The 17,286-nt window shown below is 41.8% G+C and overlaps 1 protein-coding gene across 1 annotated transcript in view; it reads right to left on the bottom strand.

The window, feature by feature from the left end:
• Positions 1-1,561: 1,561 nt before the first annotated feature.
• Positions 1,562-17,286, bottom strand: part of PRTG (protogenin) — a 73,801-nt gene continuing 58,076 nt past the window's right edge. The window contains exons 12-20 of the mRNA XM_064722459.1: positions 12,801-12,896; positions 12,090-12,276; positions 10,354-10,481; positions 9,473-9,643; positions 5,759-5,941; positions 5,093-5,213; positions 3,997-4,162; positions 2,918-3,022; positions 1,562-1,897 (exon numbers count right to left, since the gene is read on the bottom strand). Coding sequence (XP_064578529.1) covers positions 1,562-1,897; positions 2,918-3,022; positions 3,997-4,162; positions 5,093-5,213; positions 5,759-5,941; positions 9,473-9,643; positions 10,354-10,481; positions 12,090-12,276; positions 12,801-12,896 — 1,493 coding nt within the window. The remainder of the gene's footprint in view (positions 1,898-2,917; positions 3,023-3,996; positions 4,163-5,092; positions 5,214-5,758; positions 5,942-9,472; positions 9,644-10,353; positions 10,482-12,089; positions 12,277-12,800; positions 12,897-17,286) is intronic.

Here is a 17,286-nt window from a genome sequence, read left to right as displayed (position 1 = left end):
GAGGAGGAGTGAGAAGAGGACTGGATATAGATACAGGTAAGTTTATAACATTGGATGATTCCAGCCTCTTCCCTGTCTCTTGCTCTGTCCTATTAAAACACAAAATGATACCCTGTCAGTTTGCTCCACGTTTCCGTGAGGCAGCTTAAAAGTAACAAACTGTTCCCTGAGTACAGGAAAAAACAACAACAACAAAATCCAAAAAAACACTAGAATCATTTTTAAAGGAGGTAGTATAAAACAGGAATTGCATGGGTTCAAGGCAGTAGCAGTACTCACCTCTTTCAACAGACTCTTCAACTAAAGCTCTGGCTTTTTTATTTCTCATGGTAGCCTAATCAGAGTTTTAGACTGGCATATAGGTAAAGTCACTCCCTGAGCTAAAATTCCTGGCTAACAGCACACTAGGTGAAGGCAAGGAGCAGGTTTGCATCCTAACAGTTCTGAGACGTACTACAATGCTAGCACTGCTTATCAGCACTCAAAGATGGGTAAAAATGAACTATAAACTCATGTTACAGCTTATTTAAAATATCTAAGAAGCATTTAAGGCATCTTTCTGTACTCCAAAGGAACTTTATGAATGCTAAAAAGGAATAAGGCAAATCAGTAATTTCATAATATATAATGCAAGGCACCACTGCTAAGAAGTACTGTGATACTGGAATACTCAGTGTAGTTATCTATTCCATAACTCTCAGGCAAAGCCAAGCTGTCTAAAAATGCTGAGTACTTCTTCATTCTGCTATGATTTTTAGCCTTTACTGTGAATACAGGGGCAATATTTGTCACCCTGGGGAATCCAGCATGTCCCAGAGCCCCAGGGATACAGCATATATGCTGTCAGCAGCTGCTGGCACAAGGTTCTGAGGAAAGGCACTGTCCTAGGTTTACTGAGGGTCTAAGAAATCAAGAGGTACAAAAGATTTCATGTGGCTGTATATGTGGAAGTCTCAGTTCTCCCAGTTTTTAACATACTCTGTGTCAACCACATGAAATCATAACATTTTATACTCTGAGGTTTCCTTCTTTTTAAAGACAGAGCTTCAGCTAAACAATCTTGTCCACCAACCTATACAACTCCCTGATCACTGAGTACACACACACACACACACACACTCTCTCTCTCTCTCTACACACCACTTGGGGCAGGGAAATAAAAACAAAAACCCCCAAAATAAAACAACACTACTAGGAAGTATCATCAGTTCCATAGCTGAGACCAACTAGAACACAAATGAGGTAAAGCAGTCGTCATTAAGAGTTCACCTCTCGGCAAACTGAGGTAGATAGTCAGCAAAAGGGCCAACAGCCTTCCCTTTGCTCCAGTGACACATTTTTAACCTTCGGCAGAAATCTTCACTCCTTTCACATTTTTTGACCGCCGAACATTCAAAATGAGTGAGCTTTAAAAAAACAAACCAAAACATAGAAAAAAAAAAACCAAACCCAACATTCAACAGAGCCATGGATCACCTGCTAGGTCAGCCAGGCTTTCCACAGCGCACCTTTGGCTCCCTGTTCATTGTCCTTCGAACAGACCCAGCTGCGGCCGCAGGGCTCACTCGGGCCCGGCGGGGAGGCCCTGCCCAGGCCGGGGGGCTCTGCCGCCCTGAGGGCTGCCCGCGGCCGAGTCCCGGCTGGCCAGAGGGCTGCTGCCCGGGGGGGTGCCACCGCCCACGGGGGACAGGTGAATCTCATCGTTGGATTCGTGAGAAAACCTGCCGGAGTCGCCGGTCTCGTGGCTGCCCTCGCTGTTGGCCGAGTGCTCCGTGTCGGCCGCCGCGCCGAAGGGCCCCGGGAAGCTCGGCCGAGGGCCCGGGGAGCCGGGGGAGCCGGCCCGGCCCAGCAGCACGGCGGGGCCCGGCTGGTACAGACACACGAACCTCCGCTGCGGCTGCACAAGAGCACAGAGAACAGAGCCTCAGAAAAACTCAGCCATAACTGGGAGTTTTCACTGCATTTCCTGGCTCCTATTCCACCAGAATGCTTCTCTCAGGGCTTTCCTAGAGCAGTTTAAAAATAATCAATCTCAAGTCTTGCTCATACTTTTCTCTTCCACAGTAGATAAAATAATCCTTCCAGATAAGCATGGCTAATAAAAAATTATTTCACTGGAGAGATGTGAAGAGTATTTTAAAAACACACTTCGTAGAGCTCCCTCCCATCCCCTCATGCATATTGTTTAAGCATTCCTCCTTAGGCAATAACAAATATTTTTCATATAGAGGCATCAGAAATAAACAGCTGTTTGTAGAAATATTTTTCAATATGATTTTACAACATGGATATCAAGACTTTCTAATTCTTAAATACACAGGAGCCCAATACAAGTTAAAATGCAATGAAGAATGGTTATATGCTCCATAGGTATGAATTTGCATAGTAATGTTCCAGATTTGGTTTAACACTTCAGTTTTAAACTGCTCTTTTTTCTCGGCCAAATAACAAATATGTCCAGACCAACAATATCAGAAGCCAGACAGTTCTATTCAGGTTCTCAGTTTTCTCAGTACTTTCCCTTCTTTGTTTCTCTTCAGCCAAAAAACAATTTAGCTGCCAGAGTAGGAAAGGATTCTTTCTATTTTAATATTATTTTTGTTTTGTAAATACATATTTAATTTGTGTTTATATTTATACAGAGTCTCTGCAGAAGTAGTTCATGCAATGAAAAGTACACAGAAATCTTACTGTAAAGAGTCACAGTGTCCTGACAACAATATCTGTCAGAAAATGGAATTTCTGTAAGATTGTACTATGGTGAGATAAAACATCATCAACCTTATCCAACTGAAACTGTCCAATTAATACTAAGACCACTAAATATGTTTTTCCATAACCAGAAAACCATGTATGTTCCTTTGCAAAGAGGGTATTACAGTAAAGATTGTGCCTCTCTGCCCATTAGAGCAATTACCTCTTCAGTCTTTGCCTTCTTAGCATCTTGGAAGAACAACCACCTTTTCTTGCCATTAGTCTTTGTGACAGGCCCATAGCTGTTAATAATCAGATCAGACCCTCCCTACAACAGAGGAAAATGCAGACAGTTATTTTAATAAAATAAATTTCTAAGACTTGAAAATATTTTTCTATTCCTACCAACTGGTTCCATACTGAAAATGAAGACAAATGAAGCCTCAGTAGTGAGTCACATTTTTGTGGTCTGGTACACCTCTGCTCAAGACAAGTCAAGAAGAGATCCACTAAATCAGGCAGGCTTTCTGTCCAGACCCAAAGCTGCAGGACTGCAGGCACACAGCAAAATATTCCAGCTCCTGCTCTTGCTCTAGTTCTTAGAATGAGGCCATTCCTAGGCAGTGTCTGTGCCTCTGCTGGCTCCATTTCCATGTCTCAGCTCTCAGACACCTCCTCAGGGAGCAGCTGTACTCACAGTTTGCAGTGTGAACAGAACAGAGCACAGTACATGTACATGTGCACGTGGAGGGAAAGCCACTGTGGTGGTGCCACACTGAACTCCTGGACTGAAGGTTCTGCACATCCACAGGTACATTCTGCCATGCAGACTAATTGATAATGTGACTGAGCATGAGTTTATAAACTGCAACGTTGTCTTACCAGTAAATATAGGGAAAAGTAATACTTTTCTGAACACCTGCTTAGTGCCGTAGTTGACTCCTGTGCACAGGCACTGACTGAGCCAGGTGCTGACAGGACCTCTCACTTTTCTCCTGGGACCAGCAGAGGCCACAGAGCAGTCTGTGGAGCCTTTATCCTTTGATGCTGTGCCAGGGCCAAACTCTGCAATCTGCAGAGTACAGCTGAAGACAAGTGTACTCAACCAGATCTTCAGCTGAACTTGCAGACAAGTCTTGAAAATTTGAGCCTGGATTGCCAACTATGTGCTTGTCCCATTAATAAAACAGCCTCCTGGAGGTTCATAGGATATATATTTTACTTTTGATAAGGACTCTGATATTATAACAATGAATTCTAAAGAAAGATTTCTGACCTGGGAATTAGCAAAACTCACAGTACCTTAGCATCAATGAAGCTGTTTCCCACTATCATTGGCAATAAGGATTCTTCATTCTCTGCAATTCCTTCAATATTCTTCTCCAGCTCATTAGGGCTGGGTAATGAGATGCTGGTATGTGACAGCTGGTCAGTGCTCTGCTGCACAGCCTTAGGAGCAGATGCTTTCCTACACAATGTTAAGGAGGAATAAAATTGACCCACAGGAATACAATACAAAAAAATCAAGGATAAACTTCAAAGCTCTTATTAATCAAGTAATCCTGGTATATTCTTGGCATTTACGTTTTGTTATACGATACTCCTAACTCACATGGAATTTAAATGCTATTGCTTGTGATAAAAATAACATCTGCTTCCAGTTAATCATACACAGTAGGCTACAAGCTTGTGTGCAGACAGGAATTGTCATGATTAGTAATATTACTTGGAGGAAGTAACCACTAATGACATTAAGACCTTTCTACCATACTACACAGAGCTGTGTTCCAATGCATATTTTTTTCCTGCATGTAAGCTAAAAAGCCCTTGTTATTGGAAAACACACTCAGTGAGTTTTTTAATTTATTATTTCAAGTGACTTATATTTGCCCTGATCCCAACTTTTTGGGCAGAGTCATTGGCCAGTTTATACCCTTTAGCAGCTGATGACAGACATAGATGGTGACTTGCACCACTGCAAAGAAACTGCATCATGGATCTGCTTTAAAATCTGCATCATGGAACTCCTTTATGTGAGAGTCCCTCTTGTCCAGCAGCACCAGGGGGGTTAAAGCCTTGCCAGCCAGGTGTGGGCAGGCTGGAGGGCTCAGCAGGAGGAGCAGATGATGAACAAACAGCAGCATGCTCCTCTGACCCAAACTGGGGGCTCAGCTGCAAACATGCCTCATACTGAGCTGTCAAAGCACCAGCACTCTGCCGGCTCTTCCTCCTTTTCAATGGAGAAGGGGCTCAGGCAGAGTAGGAAGAGCCAACAAAATGCTTTGTTTCCAACACTGGTAGAAACAGGTGAAGAGACAGAGTACTTCAGAGAACTCTTGGAGGAGAAGGCATGTCCAAGAGTGAGTGCAATGAAAAAGAGCTCAATCTTTGAACATACCTGGCTTTACTGCGATAAATTAAGATCAGGATGCAGATCAGGATGCAGGTCAAGGCTATGCAAACCCCAACAACAATGCCAGTCATTGATTTCTGGTCCAGATGGTAATAGTCAGAATAAGCTGTATCAAAAAGGAACACAGGCTCAGTAAATAAGAAGAGTTAACCCCTGCTCCCTGTCAGGAAATTAATATGGTTACAGTTACAACCACAGAGATAAATGCTTCCTTCTAATGAGATTTCCAGGCCCTCTCCATCATACATTTTTATACTTGTGAAAATAAAGCTTGTAGACCAGAGGAGTGTCTGGTCAGTGCAGTCCTGGGAGGAGAGGAAGAGGACAGACCCAGAGCTACTGGTACCAATAAAAGACTTAAAGGAAATGCCTTAGAAGACTGGCTGCAAAGTTACTGATGTAATATTCAAACCAGTTATGTATTCTCACTTGAAAGGCAAACTTTCCATTTCTGAGCAAGAGAATTAGACCAGTTCTGAGTTGAACCGAGAGAAAAATTCCAAAATTGTTTCATTTAGAAGAAGAAAATGCTACACTGTTAGGACTGCCTCACACAGAACACTTTTTACCCAGAAAGAGGTCCCAGCTAAACAAACAGAGATCTTTTCTCCCCAGTACTTGTGACAAAGCAATCAAAACATTGCTCCTGACCTGTGGAATCTCCAGAATCCAAACGTTTGGGTCTCTGGTTAGACTCTGGTGTCTCCTTTGGCAGGACAGCAAATTCCACTGCATTAGAGAAGGGTCCCTCTCCCACTTCATTGGAGGCTGCTATTTTAACCAAGTAGATGTTTCCTGCTACAAGATTTTCCAGTAAAGCCATGGTCATTGCTCCTGGGAAAAGATACAATAAACAGTTCCAGTTTGACAAAATTTTAGAGAAAGACTCAGATTTAGACATTGGGACCTACACTTTTTTCCCAACAGCACCTCTAAATCTTGCTTGAGGATTGTGATCACTTTGATATGTTCTACCCTGCATACACAAGATACAGAATGAACACTGGATTTGCCTTCTCATCCCTGGTTTCCTTTCTCTCCATTCTATTTGAACACAGGATACTGTGAAGTGCCAGTATAGTTCAAAAGGCCTGTGGCACACAGCACACCAACCCTAAATCTAGCACAGCCTTTATATTGTGATCCCATCTGCAAGGAGATGCACCCAGCATTAACCAGACTCAGGGAGAGAAACCAGAACATTAAACCTCTCTCATACAGAGCACATGTGCCTCTCCTCCACCTACTGTACCATGAATGTGAATGAAAATTGACATAACAAAAGAATCCAGGTTCAGTTTATCAAATTTCAGGTCTAGTTAAATGAACAGGAAGCTCTGCAAGAGCACCTTATACCATGATTTTAAAATAAAATTAAACCCTATTTAGACCTGTGTAGGCTTCCTTGATTACTGTGCATCTAAGCTGTGCTACTAAGAATATTACAGAAAATGTCTTTTTCGTATGCTAGGGATTCATTTCTTAAAGTCCCTGAAGGCAGGAAAAAAGATTAAGAAACATAAATAGGATTCACTAGCATTGTCCTTAGACAGGCAAAACTCCTATCAAAGTCAATGAGAGCTTTGCCTGCCCAGGGACTGCAACTACTGCTTAGAATTCCAATTCATTTCTAAACTGCCTGTGTTTCTTGCTACCACAGAAATATGCTGCTTTTATTTCCCTGCAGTGGCAGTTACAGCACTAAATCTATCTCTTTGCTTTCACATATTCCATTTACTTTCTCAGACTGAAGTCAAAATTTTAACTTTTTTAATCAGTTTGAGAAGTCAAAATTTATAGTATCATGGGAGCCTATAAAATGCAAGGTTGTTTTGTTGACAGAAAAGATTATACATTTGGCAAAAAGGAAGCTACTTCAAAAGCTGTTTCAGTTCTTCCATAAAAAAAACCCATTAGCTGAAAGCATTTGAAGTAAAATGCGAGGTATCTGTAACCAAAGGAGCTGTAATATTTAGCACCAGCAAGGGTGAGAGGTCACATTTCAATATCAGAGGCTCCTTGCCACCAGCTCCTTTCCAATCTGCTGCTTTGCTAAAGCAAGGGAGCACTTGGTACTGATTTACTGCACACCAAGTGTGCAAGGGCTGTAACTTCTGATCCACTTGAAGAGAGCTAGGGAAGAAGGGGGAGGTGGCTGGAACATAACTCACATCATCAATCAGCACCAAAATGCAGTTATATTTTCTGTTTTGCCAGGCCTAACACAAGCTCAGTCAAATTAGGGGGTGGACTGGGAGAAAATTTCCTGCATAAACTAAAGCCCATGCTAGGAATTTCGTAAGTGGTAGGGTTGGTTTGGTGGGTTTTTTTAATACTTTTTTTATTTGAGGGGATTTCTCTGGAGGAGTGAGAATGGAATGGAGTCAAGATTTCACAAATCTTCTACAGAACAAGTTTAGCATCAGACAAAAGATTTTTACTGCATAGGGTTAACTGATCTAATCAGAATAAATGCATTAAAAAACCCAAACCCTGCTTCTACCTCAAATTACCTATGAAAGGACTGTCACAGGACTGATCAGGGTATGTGCCCAATTTTATCTCTACATACTAATTTCCTTTCACAGACCTTTTCATCTAAACTTTAACTAAGACCATAACAGATTGTCCTAGTGTGACACGATGCCTGAATTCCACACCATGCCTCAAACCCCAATATATCTGTCAAAATGCAAAATTTGTGGCTCCAACATTGATGGACACAGTAATACACTGAGATTTATAGCTCTCCATTTGCTCATTCCCTCCAACACTCTCAGTATGGGAACACATGAAAATGTTTACTGTTATTGCCATGCTGCCATCGAAATCTCTGGTGAAATACTATCAGAGATACTGTTCAGTTTCACAGGCATGACTGGGCTGAACAATGCATCTGAAAGCAATTCAACCACTTTGCTGCATGCAGCAAATACAGTGTATCATCAACAGAATGACAAGATTTAGTCTTCAAATATAAGCCCTCTGTGAATTTAAATCTGCTGGGGTTTTTATTGAGTAAAAAATAACAGTAAATTTGTCCTTTAATATAACAATATCACTGTTTCTTCCAACAATTTAGCTGGAAAACTTTATTTAAATTACTGTTTCACTGAACAATTTTAATAGTGAAAACCCATGAGCTCAATCTTCCCCTGTAGTTAGACCTGATTGATATTTCAGACTAGTTATTTCTCACAAATTCAGTTTAATAGTCCTTTTCCTGTTACTCCTCAGAGCTGCCCATTCTCTTTGAGGCCAGCCTGACAAACTCCATTGTGCTGCAGCACACAAAGTGGCACTGCCATCTTTCAGAGGGGCTGTTGGTCCTTTGCCCTCTCTTCAGGAGCAGCACAAAGAACAACAGCTCTGAACTAGAGCAGCTCACTCTCCATGATGGTGGAATGAATTATCCTCTATGACAGCAAACTCATTAAGGTTTTAGAATTATCTCCATAGAAAATTTACAGCCTCACTCTCTCCTGACAGCTAAGTTTCCAGCCAGGTAACAAAACAGAACAACAAAACAGTAACTAACTCTTCCAGGGCAATCCTCTTAAATAGGCTACCCAAGCACATGACTTTACTCTGTAACACTGAGCTTTCCTCTCTGCTTTAAGACATTATTAGAACATTATCTATTCTGAACTACCTCTGTCTATTTTGACTATCAACAGAACAATAAAAGCCTTTTACTTTTTCTCTGGCTACAGTAGAAATCTGTTCTTGATTCAGCTCTTCAAATCCCAGTATTATTCAGAAAAGTGCCTACAAAAATTTATACTATGTCTACATTTAATCACAGAGATGTGACTGCAGCTCACGTCAGCATACCCAAGGTACTGTGAGATTAGCTGGGTCTCAGCATAGAATAGAGCCAGAGAGTTAAATTGAATTTGCAGAGTGATTTACTGGGAGTAGGAGAAAGTTCATTAAGCAAACTGAGCTAACTGGATTGGCAGTGATCGACAGAAACTATAAACCCACACAGCCACAGTTAAACATCCCAGAGACTTCAGATTTGAAAGAGTGCATTTACAAAATGAAACCATCACAATCATGGTTACAACAAAACTAAGATGGATGTAATTGGATTTACAAGACATTTTGGTTTACATGCACACACTGAGCTCCAAAGCAACACAGAGAGCCCCTTCTCCCCCATCTTCTGAATATGAACTTGTTTTTTATTACATCTTCCTATGGCAATAATTCTAAACTATTTGGAACTTTCATGTGGACATTTATATGAATTTATTTCATAATTCATAGTAGTAGTGGAGTCCAAGGTTGCTGAAAGTAACAAAGCATCTTACAAACAGCATCAGTGTTCATGCAGTTCATAGGTTGATGATTTTATTTTACCTTCTCTGTGCAACACTTGCCATTCCCCAGCAATCCAGGCCTTCCTGGATGCATAGAGGATAGTGTACCGTGTGACAACTGTTTCAGGACCATCAGGTGGCTTCCAGGAAACCAAGGCAGTATTATCCTCTATCAAAGTCACCTTCACTCCTACTGGAGGGCCAGATGGTGCTGTGAGAACAGTAACACAATGCTATTAGGCTAACCCAATTTACATGCAATTAAATTGCTCAGAAAGGAACTGATGTGCAGTCCTAATGGCTACTGCTACATCCCAGACACCACATTGAAACCACCACACACAGCTCCTCACAGACACTCTCCTGTTACCTCTGAGCCACACAATAGCTTAGATTCTGTAAAAGCAAGCTTTGTATTTTTCCCTCATCTCCAGAGCTAAACAGTTACTGACAACCTCCCACTTCATTATCCTGTGAGCAAGTACCTCTCAAACACTGCTTTGGTGAGAACATGGAACTTTGAGTGTGGATATTCCCCTACCAGGCTGACAGTAAATCAAACCAGCAGCTAAGGCAGTAGATTTCATAAATGAATCAGCCATACCTCTTTAATACAGACATATTTTAAGGTTTTTATTCAAGTTATTTCTAGTTAGTTGCTGCTAGTAGTGAAAGCATCACACTTAATACAAAAATCAATGCTGATTTAGGGTGAAATTTGAAAAATAATTTCATAGTTCTAAAGCAGGGATTTCCCTGCTAGCATTTTTCTATGTCTCACCAAGAAGAGCACTATGTGTGTCTCAGAGGAAAGGATTTCCCTCTTCTACACACTGCCTAAAATTAATAAGCACTTTTGCAGGCCATTTGTTTTACAAAATGTTATTTTAGGACCACAGGGGCCCTCTCCTGGCTCCTTACCTTCAGGGAGGGTAGTGTGATAGACTACAGGACTCCAGGGACTGGAGAGCTGGTCCACGTGCAGTCGAACTGCAAACTCATACATGGTTTTTGGCTCAAGACCTTGAACTAACATGTGAGTCTCTGACCTGGAGAGATGAAGGAATGAAATGTATTAAACAGCAGCAGTTGACTTGAAGATCCCCAAATCAGATGTCTCAGTCACATGAGTAGATTTCCACTGTCAGTTCCACACAGGACAAACCAGTCCAAGTCCAGACACGTGGCACATCCTACCTGGAAGGGCAATTGCAGCAGCCCTGGAGCTCTCAGGAGGATGCTGTATCTGCTGTCAATTGATGGGAGCTCAGCTTTTTATAAATGTTGTTTGAACAGCTGATGCACAAAGAGTATTACTGGCTGGATCACCAGCAGGTATCCCAAACTCAGCTCTTTCCACCCTTGTCCATAGGACACTGTGCTTCAGGCTGGAGTTACAAGCTGCAACCAGCCTCACAACTGAAAAGGGACATGGATCTGCTTCCCAGTTCACACACAGAGGCTATACAGGCAACATCCCTTCCACTTATGGCCTCCACATGTCATGTTTAGGGGATGAGCATGAATGCTCCTTACTCACCTGGTAGCAATATTTAGTAATATATTAATTGCAGAATTGATTCTATTAATTATAACATTGCCGTTTACAATTTGATCATAAAGTCATTTGTAGACATTTCACTTTGATTCTGGGGCAGAGGGAAATCCTTCATATATGCCAGGGTTAATTCTGGATGATAATACCCCATCAAGATTAAATCTCAATTTAAAATGGTCTTACTCTACAGATATTGCTTTATTAAATCTCATTTAGTATTTTCATCTTCTGTACTGCAGGGGCAGTAACCAGTACTTGCAATAGCCTCATCCAATCACAAAAGGCAGCACTCATTGCTATGCTCCACATGGCACACTAAGAACTTTACATGGTGATTATACTGTGTCTAATCATTAAGCCGGGAGTTATACAGCAGCAGATGTGTTCTTGGAAGAGAAAACCATGAATATAAGGATGGAAACTATTTATCCTTTAAGACAGCATTTTTCTTATTTAGAGGCTTGAGTAAACTGAAGTTTTGAGGGAGCTACACACATGGATTCATTCCCTCATCAGCCCCACAGCCCCCAGCACGGAGCAGCGTTCTGCTCCCACACCACCTGGGCAGCAAACCAAGGCAGGCTCCCTTCTCTCTTCAGCCATTCTGTGCCCCACACATTGCTCCTCTACAGAGCAAGCAATCCTACTCAGCTTTCCCCTGGCAGGGTGCCACACACTCAGGAAAATGGCATTCCCACAATGAAACGCTCAACCCCTCAAAAATTCTCATTTTTGGTCTTAAAATCAGACACTGGACTAAGTCTCATCTTTGCCCAGACAAGGTATCTATAAAATAGGTATGGTCTTTTGTACAGTTGAAGAAGAGGTTAGAATGAAATTCAACCCAGACAGCTAAAAAGACATTAAACAAAGAGCTAGCCCAATGAGCCAACACAAGGATGGCCAGTAGAGAATGAAGCTGTTCTATGAGTATATCTTAACCCAAGGAACTTAACTAGCAGCCAATGGGCAAAACACAGAGTCCTCTGAGGGAAATAAAAGTTTTGCTAGTGAAAGGAAATGAAAAAAGAGCAGGAAGAGCAGTGAGTGAGTGGGCAGGATGTGGAGCTGGCAATGCAGGAGTCCAGGCTGCACTCACGTCTGCAGGTAGAGGACCAGGGAGGCGTTCTGCAGCCCCACGGGGTTGCAGCGCACGGTGTAGTTGATGAGCTGGGCAGAGGTGAAGGCAGGCTTGCCCCAGTGCAGGAAGATGGAGGAGGAGGTGTTGGCTTTGGCATACAGGTGGTGAGGGGGCGGCGGCGGCGGCACCATGCGGTCACGGACAGCTGGTAAAACAAAACAGGAGCAGGAGTGAACAACTGCACTGGGTACAGATGCTGGTCACAGCAGAGGTCTGAGCCCACAGTTTAGATACAAATCTTCACAACCCAGCACTACCTGGTATTTAGACCCAGGAATCTGGTTAAAGCTATTAGAGATCCCTCCTCACCCAATACATGTCCAGTATTATTTCTGCAATCCCACTAGTTTACTCAAAAATGAAGTCAAAACTATCAGCAGAGACAAGAGAAAGAGATAAATCTCTCATAAGATACAGATACATGATGTTGGATGATGCAGATAGCTCAGCAAGGGAAGGAAATGTGCTTGGGCTGTCTTCTTTCTTCAACTGTGCTTCATGAACACAGGACTGTCTCAGCTGCAGTATTTGTCACTGATATGATCTTTCTTGTTCTCTGTTTTACACAGATTTGCTTAATTGATTGCTTAAAAGTTAAAAACACAGAGCTGCTGGGACTCTGAAACACCTCAACCCTCAATAAATTCTTCATGCATCTACAACACTTACAGACACATCCTGGAGTGCTGACTGTTTGGTCAGCCTGATAACCTTCTTCCATACTGTTGTATGCCAGCAGCCTTACATGATACTTTCTTCTAGGATCTGCAGAAAGAGCAAAGGAAAATTAAACTTGAGAGGGAAAAAAAAATCCCAGAAAAAAAAGAGGATATTTGGACTTGTACAGATAGTGAGACGAACTGATGCTCCTGAAAGTTTGTTTCAAAACCTGTTTGCTACCAGCAGCGGACTGATGGACAGGCTGGATGCCTGTAAGGCTGTCTTTTTCTCCAGCCCTTCAAATTCCCCCAATTCTTTGCTCAGAAACAGCCAGTTATCTCCCAATGTCTCTTGCAACAGCCTAAAGCAAAGGTTTGTAGCAGAATCAATGGGATTAGGACAAATACCACATTTCTATCTGTAACAAAGCCACACCTTCACAGCTACAGAGCTAGATTTAATAGTACAATTTAAAGATTTGTTAAAACAAACAGCAGGAGGTCCACAGAGACCAACATTTGTTTCTGGATACAGAAGCTGCAAGGAAGCAGGGCAGTCAAAGCAATGGCAGGACAGCACCCAGCAAAGAAATGGGAAATGTTTTGGTTCCAGGCTGCGAAGGAGATAAACTGTGAAACAACAGGGATTGTTAATAATGCTTTGACTAGGAAATTCTGCCTCCATATGTTTTCTTGCAAGCTGGTTCTGGCAGTCCTAGAGGGCCACCATTCCAAGCTGGAAGGATCTCCCCATTCCCTTTCTTTGCCCACATTTTTGGGTGGCCACATTTCAGTTTGCTGCTTCTCTGTTCTGTTGATGACATGCTGGCCTTGATCCAAGTGAAAAATTGCTGCAGAGGAATGAGCTGGGAAGGGCCCTGGAGCTCTCTAAGGGGTGATGGCAAGGGGCACCCACAGGAGGCCGAGTGCAGGCTCCAGGGTGGCTGCTCTGCTTCCTGCAGCTGCTCCCTTGCAACTGCATTTGCAACCAACCCCTTGCACACAACAGTGATTTGCAGGGTGGCAGCGTTTGCTACCAACTCATATGAGCTAAACTTCACCCCAGGACTAATGCAGGCACTGGGACATTCTCCTCTCCTGATGACATAAACCTATTGCTTTTAATTAGGATTTTCAGATACTATATATCTGTGCTGATCTTGCTCATGTCTTTTTATTTTGCCCTAAGATACCATAATATTGTCCCTTCTCAAAATAAACAGGAACACAAAGTCCTGACATTCCTTGACCAGGAATAGGACTGTTGTTTCCATCAGATCGTTGGCTCCCTCTGCAGTCACTGCAGCAGCAACACCATCTGAAGGAAATCATTGGATGCTTCTGGAAAGGTGGCAGAGTAAATTCCTAAGAATGCCTTTTATAAAATCTTTTAGTATTTATTTTGAAATAGACACTTTTTGTGCTGTTGCTACCCATATCAGCTGTAAATGAGATATCACTAAATAGAGTTAACATCTCTATGTATTTTATGATTTTTTTGAAAAGTTATTTTACCAAAATCCAAATATAGGTGCAAAAGCAGAAAGGCTCCTGTATTTGGATTATTAGATTTGAAGTATTTCTTTGATGTGTTTGACCTTAATGGTAGAATAGGCAAGAGGAGGCCATTCCCATTTTTTGAAGACTTTCACATCACAAGCAGACAATGTAAATAACAAAATGTAGAAGAAATAAAAGAAAATTAAAAACCATGATTTTTTAAACTAGAGCAAACTTCTGATTTGCTTTGAAGGTTTTTTTCACTTTACAATAGCACTTTTACAACAGAGGACATCAGTTGTTCCTAGGCAACAAATTACAAATCAGAAAAAACGGAGATGGATACAAACACGCGGAATAATCTTAAACATGCAATAAAAGAAAATATGGAATTCTAACATTGAAAATTCAGAAAAACAGTAAGATGCTATATGTAAAGAATTACAATATTTTTTAAAAATTGTAAAAATGCAAGATGAATTTAAGAACACTTGGCCCAACCAAAAGGATAAATGATAAAAATCTTTCAGAGTTTCAAGTGATTTGAATACACCAAAATCTAGGGTGCCTTGTTGAGGAATATTACAGCCTGCATCTCAGAAAAGCAGAAACACCTTCCCAGGCTCTCAGCCTGCAGTAGGAACACACACATTAGTGTGCAACAAGGATTCAAAAACAAATTAAGTTAAATCAGAGCTCACCAGGACACCTTTGAGGCCTCACTGGGACCACGCTCCGGAGGCTGCCATTGCCAAGTGCCCTGTGCCAGCCGAGCTGGGCAGAGCCGGGGCTGGGGCAGGGCCCGGGACAGGCAGGGCTGAGCGCCCCGGAGCCCCCGCTGCCCCCCGGCCGCTGCCCCGCCGCATTTCCGCAGGACGCAGCGTGACAGGCCCGGCCATCCATCCATCATCCTGCCCAGCACCTTCAAAAACTCCCTGCCCTTTGAAAGTGCTCACCCAGAACTGATCATCTTCACTGTGAAATGAGGGATGGCCGAGCTCTAGTGCCCTGCTGAGCTGAATGAGGAGCCTGTGAGGTCTGTTTATCCTCACCGCATTTTTTTAAACTGAATTCTTCATTAACACTTGATTGAAGAGAAAAGGAAGAATAATAGGATGTGGAAGAAAGGCAAAACAATCTAACTCCCACAAAAAAATTCAAATGTCTTTGAGAAAAACATGTTTTTAAAATCTGACTTTAAGTATCCTTAACACTTTACATGTAGAAGAAGCACAATGTTGAGTGCTATTCTTCTTACTCTTGTGTAACACAAGAACTTTCAAGCAGAATTATCTTTATATAGGAAAACCTTTTTAAAAGTAACATCTCCCACCTAGTCTATACCATCTGAAAACCAGGGTTGTTTCCACTTCATGATATCATGATTTAATTGGCAGCAGGACTAGCTCAAGCCAAAAGCAATGCCAGAATATTTTAGCTGTCACAAATTAGGGCATCTATGGTTAAACCCTTCTGCTGGTTTCTAGACCTGAAATAGCAACTGAGGAGGGAGGAGTACCTTATGCTACAGTCACCTAAAAAGGAGAATGGAAAAGAATCAAAGGCAGTGTACTGAGCAGCAGTAGAAACTGCTGTGAAATTTCTTCACAGAGTACACACATAAGGTAAGGAAAGACCAGAACCAAAACACCACCAAGATGCAGATCCACGTTGGTAGTTCTCTTCATCATGTGACAAACACAGCAACCAAAGCTCTGCCAAAGCCCTGCCTCAGTTCCAACATTTATTTGCTCACTATTTGTTTTATGAGGTGGTGGGAAATATTTTTTGTCTGAAGTAGCCTTTGTTTAGAAGATTTTTTACAATTTTACATTTCATTTTCAGGCTGATGATATGATTTACTGCTCAGTGGCAATCCCAACACACACCTGGCACAAACACTTTGATCTCACAGCTCACCAGCTGGATCAAACACTCCAAGCCAGACACATCCGTAGAGAGAAAACAAACTCGAGGAGCTTTATCTTTAAGCAGCACAGGTATCTTGAGTAGTTTACACATAAATCACTGATAAAAGACTGGGGATAGCATGGCCACCTGGGGACCGACAGTCTGAAATCCAGTGTGTACCATCCATGCACAGGAGGCTTGGAGGGAACAGTCCTGCTCATAGCAGACCCAGAGGAACACATCCCTCCACAGAAAATCACAGCTCTTCAGGAACAGAGCAGGTGCAGGGATTTACTCAGCCTGCTCAACATAAATTCAGCTTGAGCAAAAAAATAACACACCAAGATTTCATCTCTGCATTTTCAAAACTTCTCTAAATAACAGGTAACACTGAATTGTTTCAATTAATTCTCTTACAATTGCCAGCATTTGTGTAGAGCTTGAAGGTTTGTTCCCAGTCCTAAGGTGAACAGGAACAATTTTGTGGCCTATTTACCAACTGGCAGAATTTTTTCAAGTTAATTTGTTTCTGTTAAGTATCATTTGGGGGGTTTTGTGCTGTTGATATTAGATTGTGTGAAAATTGTCACAGCACCCAGAGGTCTTTAATAGGTATTTTTATTGTTATTACTTAAATCAGCTGGTAGAAAGGACAAAAAATCTACACTGTACAACTCAGGGGGTTGGCAGTGATGCTGACAGTAACACACTAAAGCTAATTCATATATTTTATCACAGGAGTGCCACTGGAACACACAGAGATTGACTTAAAAGACATCACAGAATGGATGTGATAAGTTGGAGTAGCTTCACACAAGGGATCTGCTGCACACACCTTTTTTGTGTAACCAAAACCTATCAGCATTAAGAACACATGAATAACACTTCCATCAGAGGCACAAATTTTGCTTCTGGCAACATTATTCCTATAAAATAAGAGTAGGAAAAACTATCTTATGTGTACAGTTTATGCCTTATTTTCATTACTTCAAATATCAAAATAAATACTGTCCCAAAAATCACTGGTTTGCAATTTATGTTGGCTCAGCCTCATCTTCCTATAGCAGTTCTTTTAGGTAGGTCAC

Source organism: Zonotrichia leucophrys, chromosome 10 (genome assembly GCF_028769735.1).
Source record: "Zonotrichia leucophrys gambelii isolate GWCS_2022_RI chromosome 10, RI_Zleu_2.0, whole genome shotgun sequence".
NCBI lineage: Eukaryota > Metazoa > Chordata > Aves > Passeriformes > Passerellidae > Zonotrichia > Zonotrichia leucophrys.
This window is presented reverse-complemented; position numbering and strand designations above follow the sequence as displayed.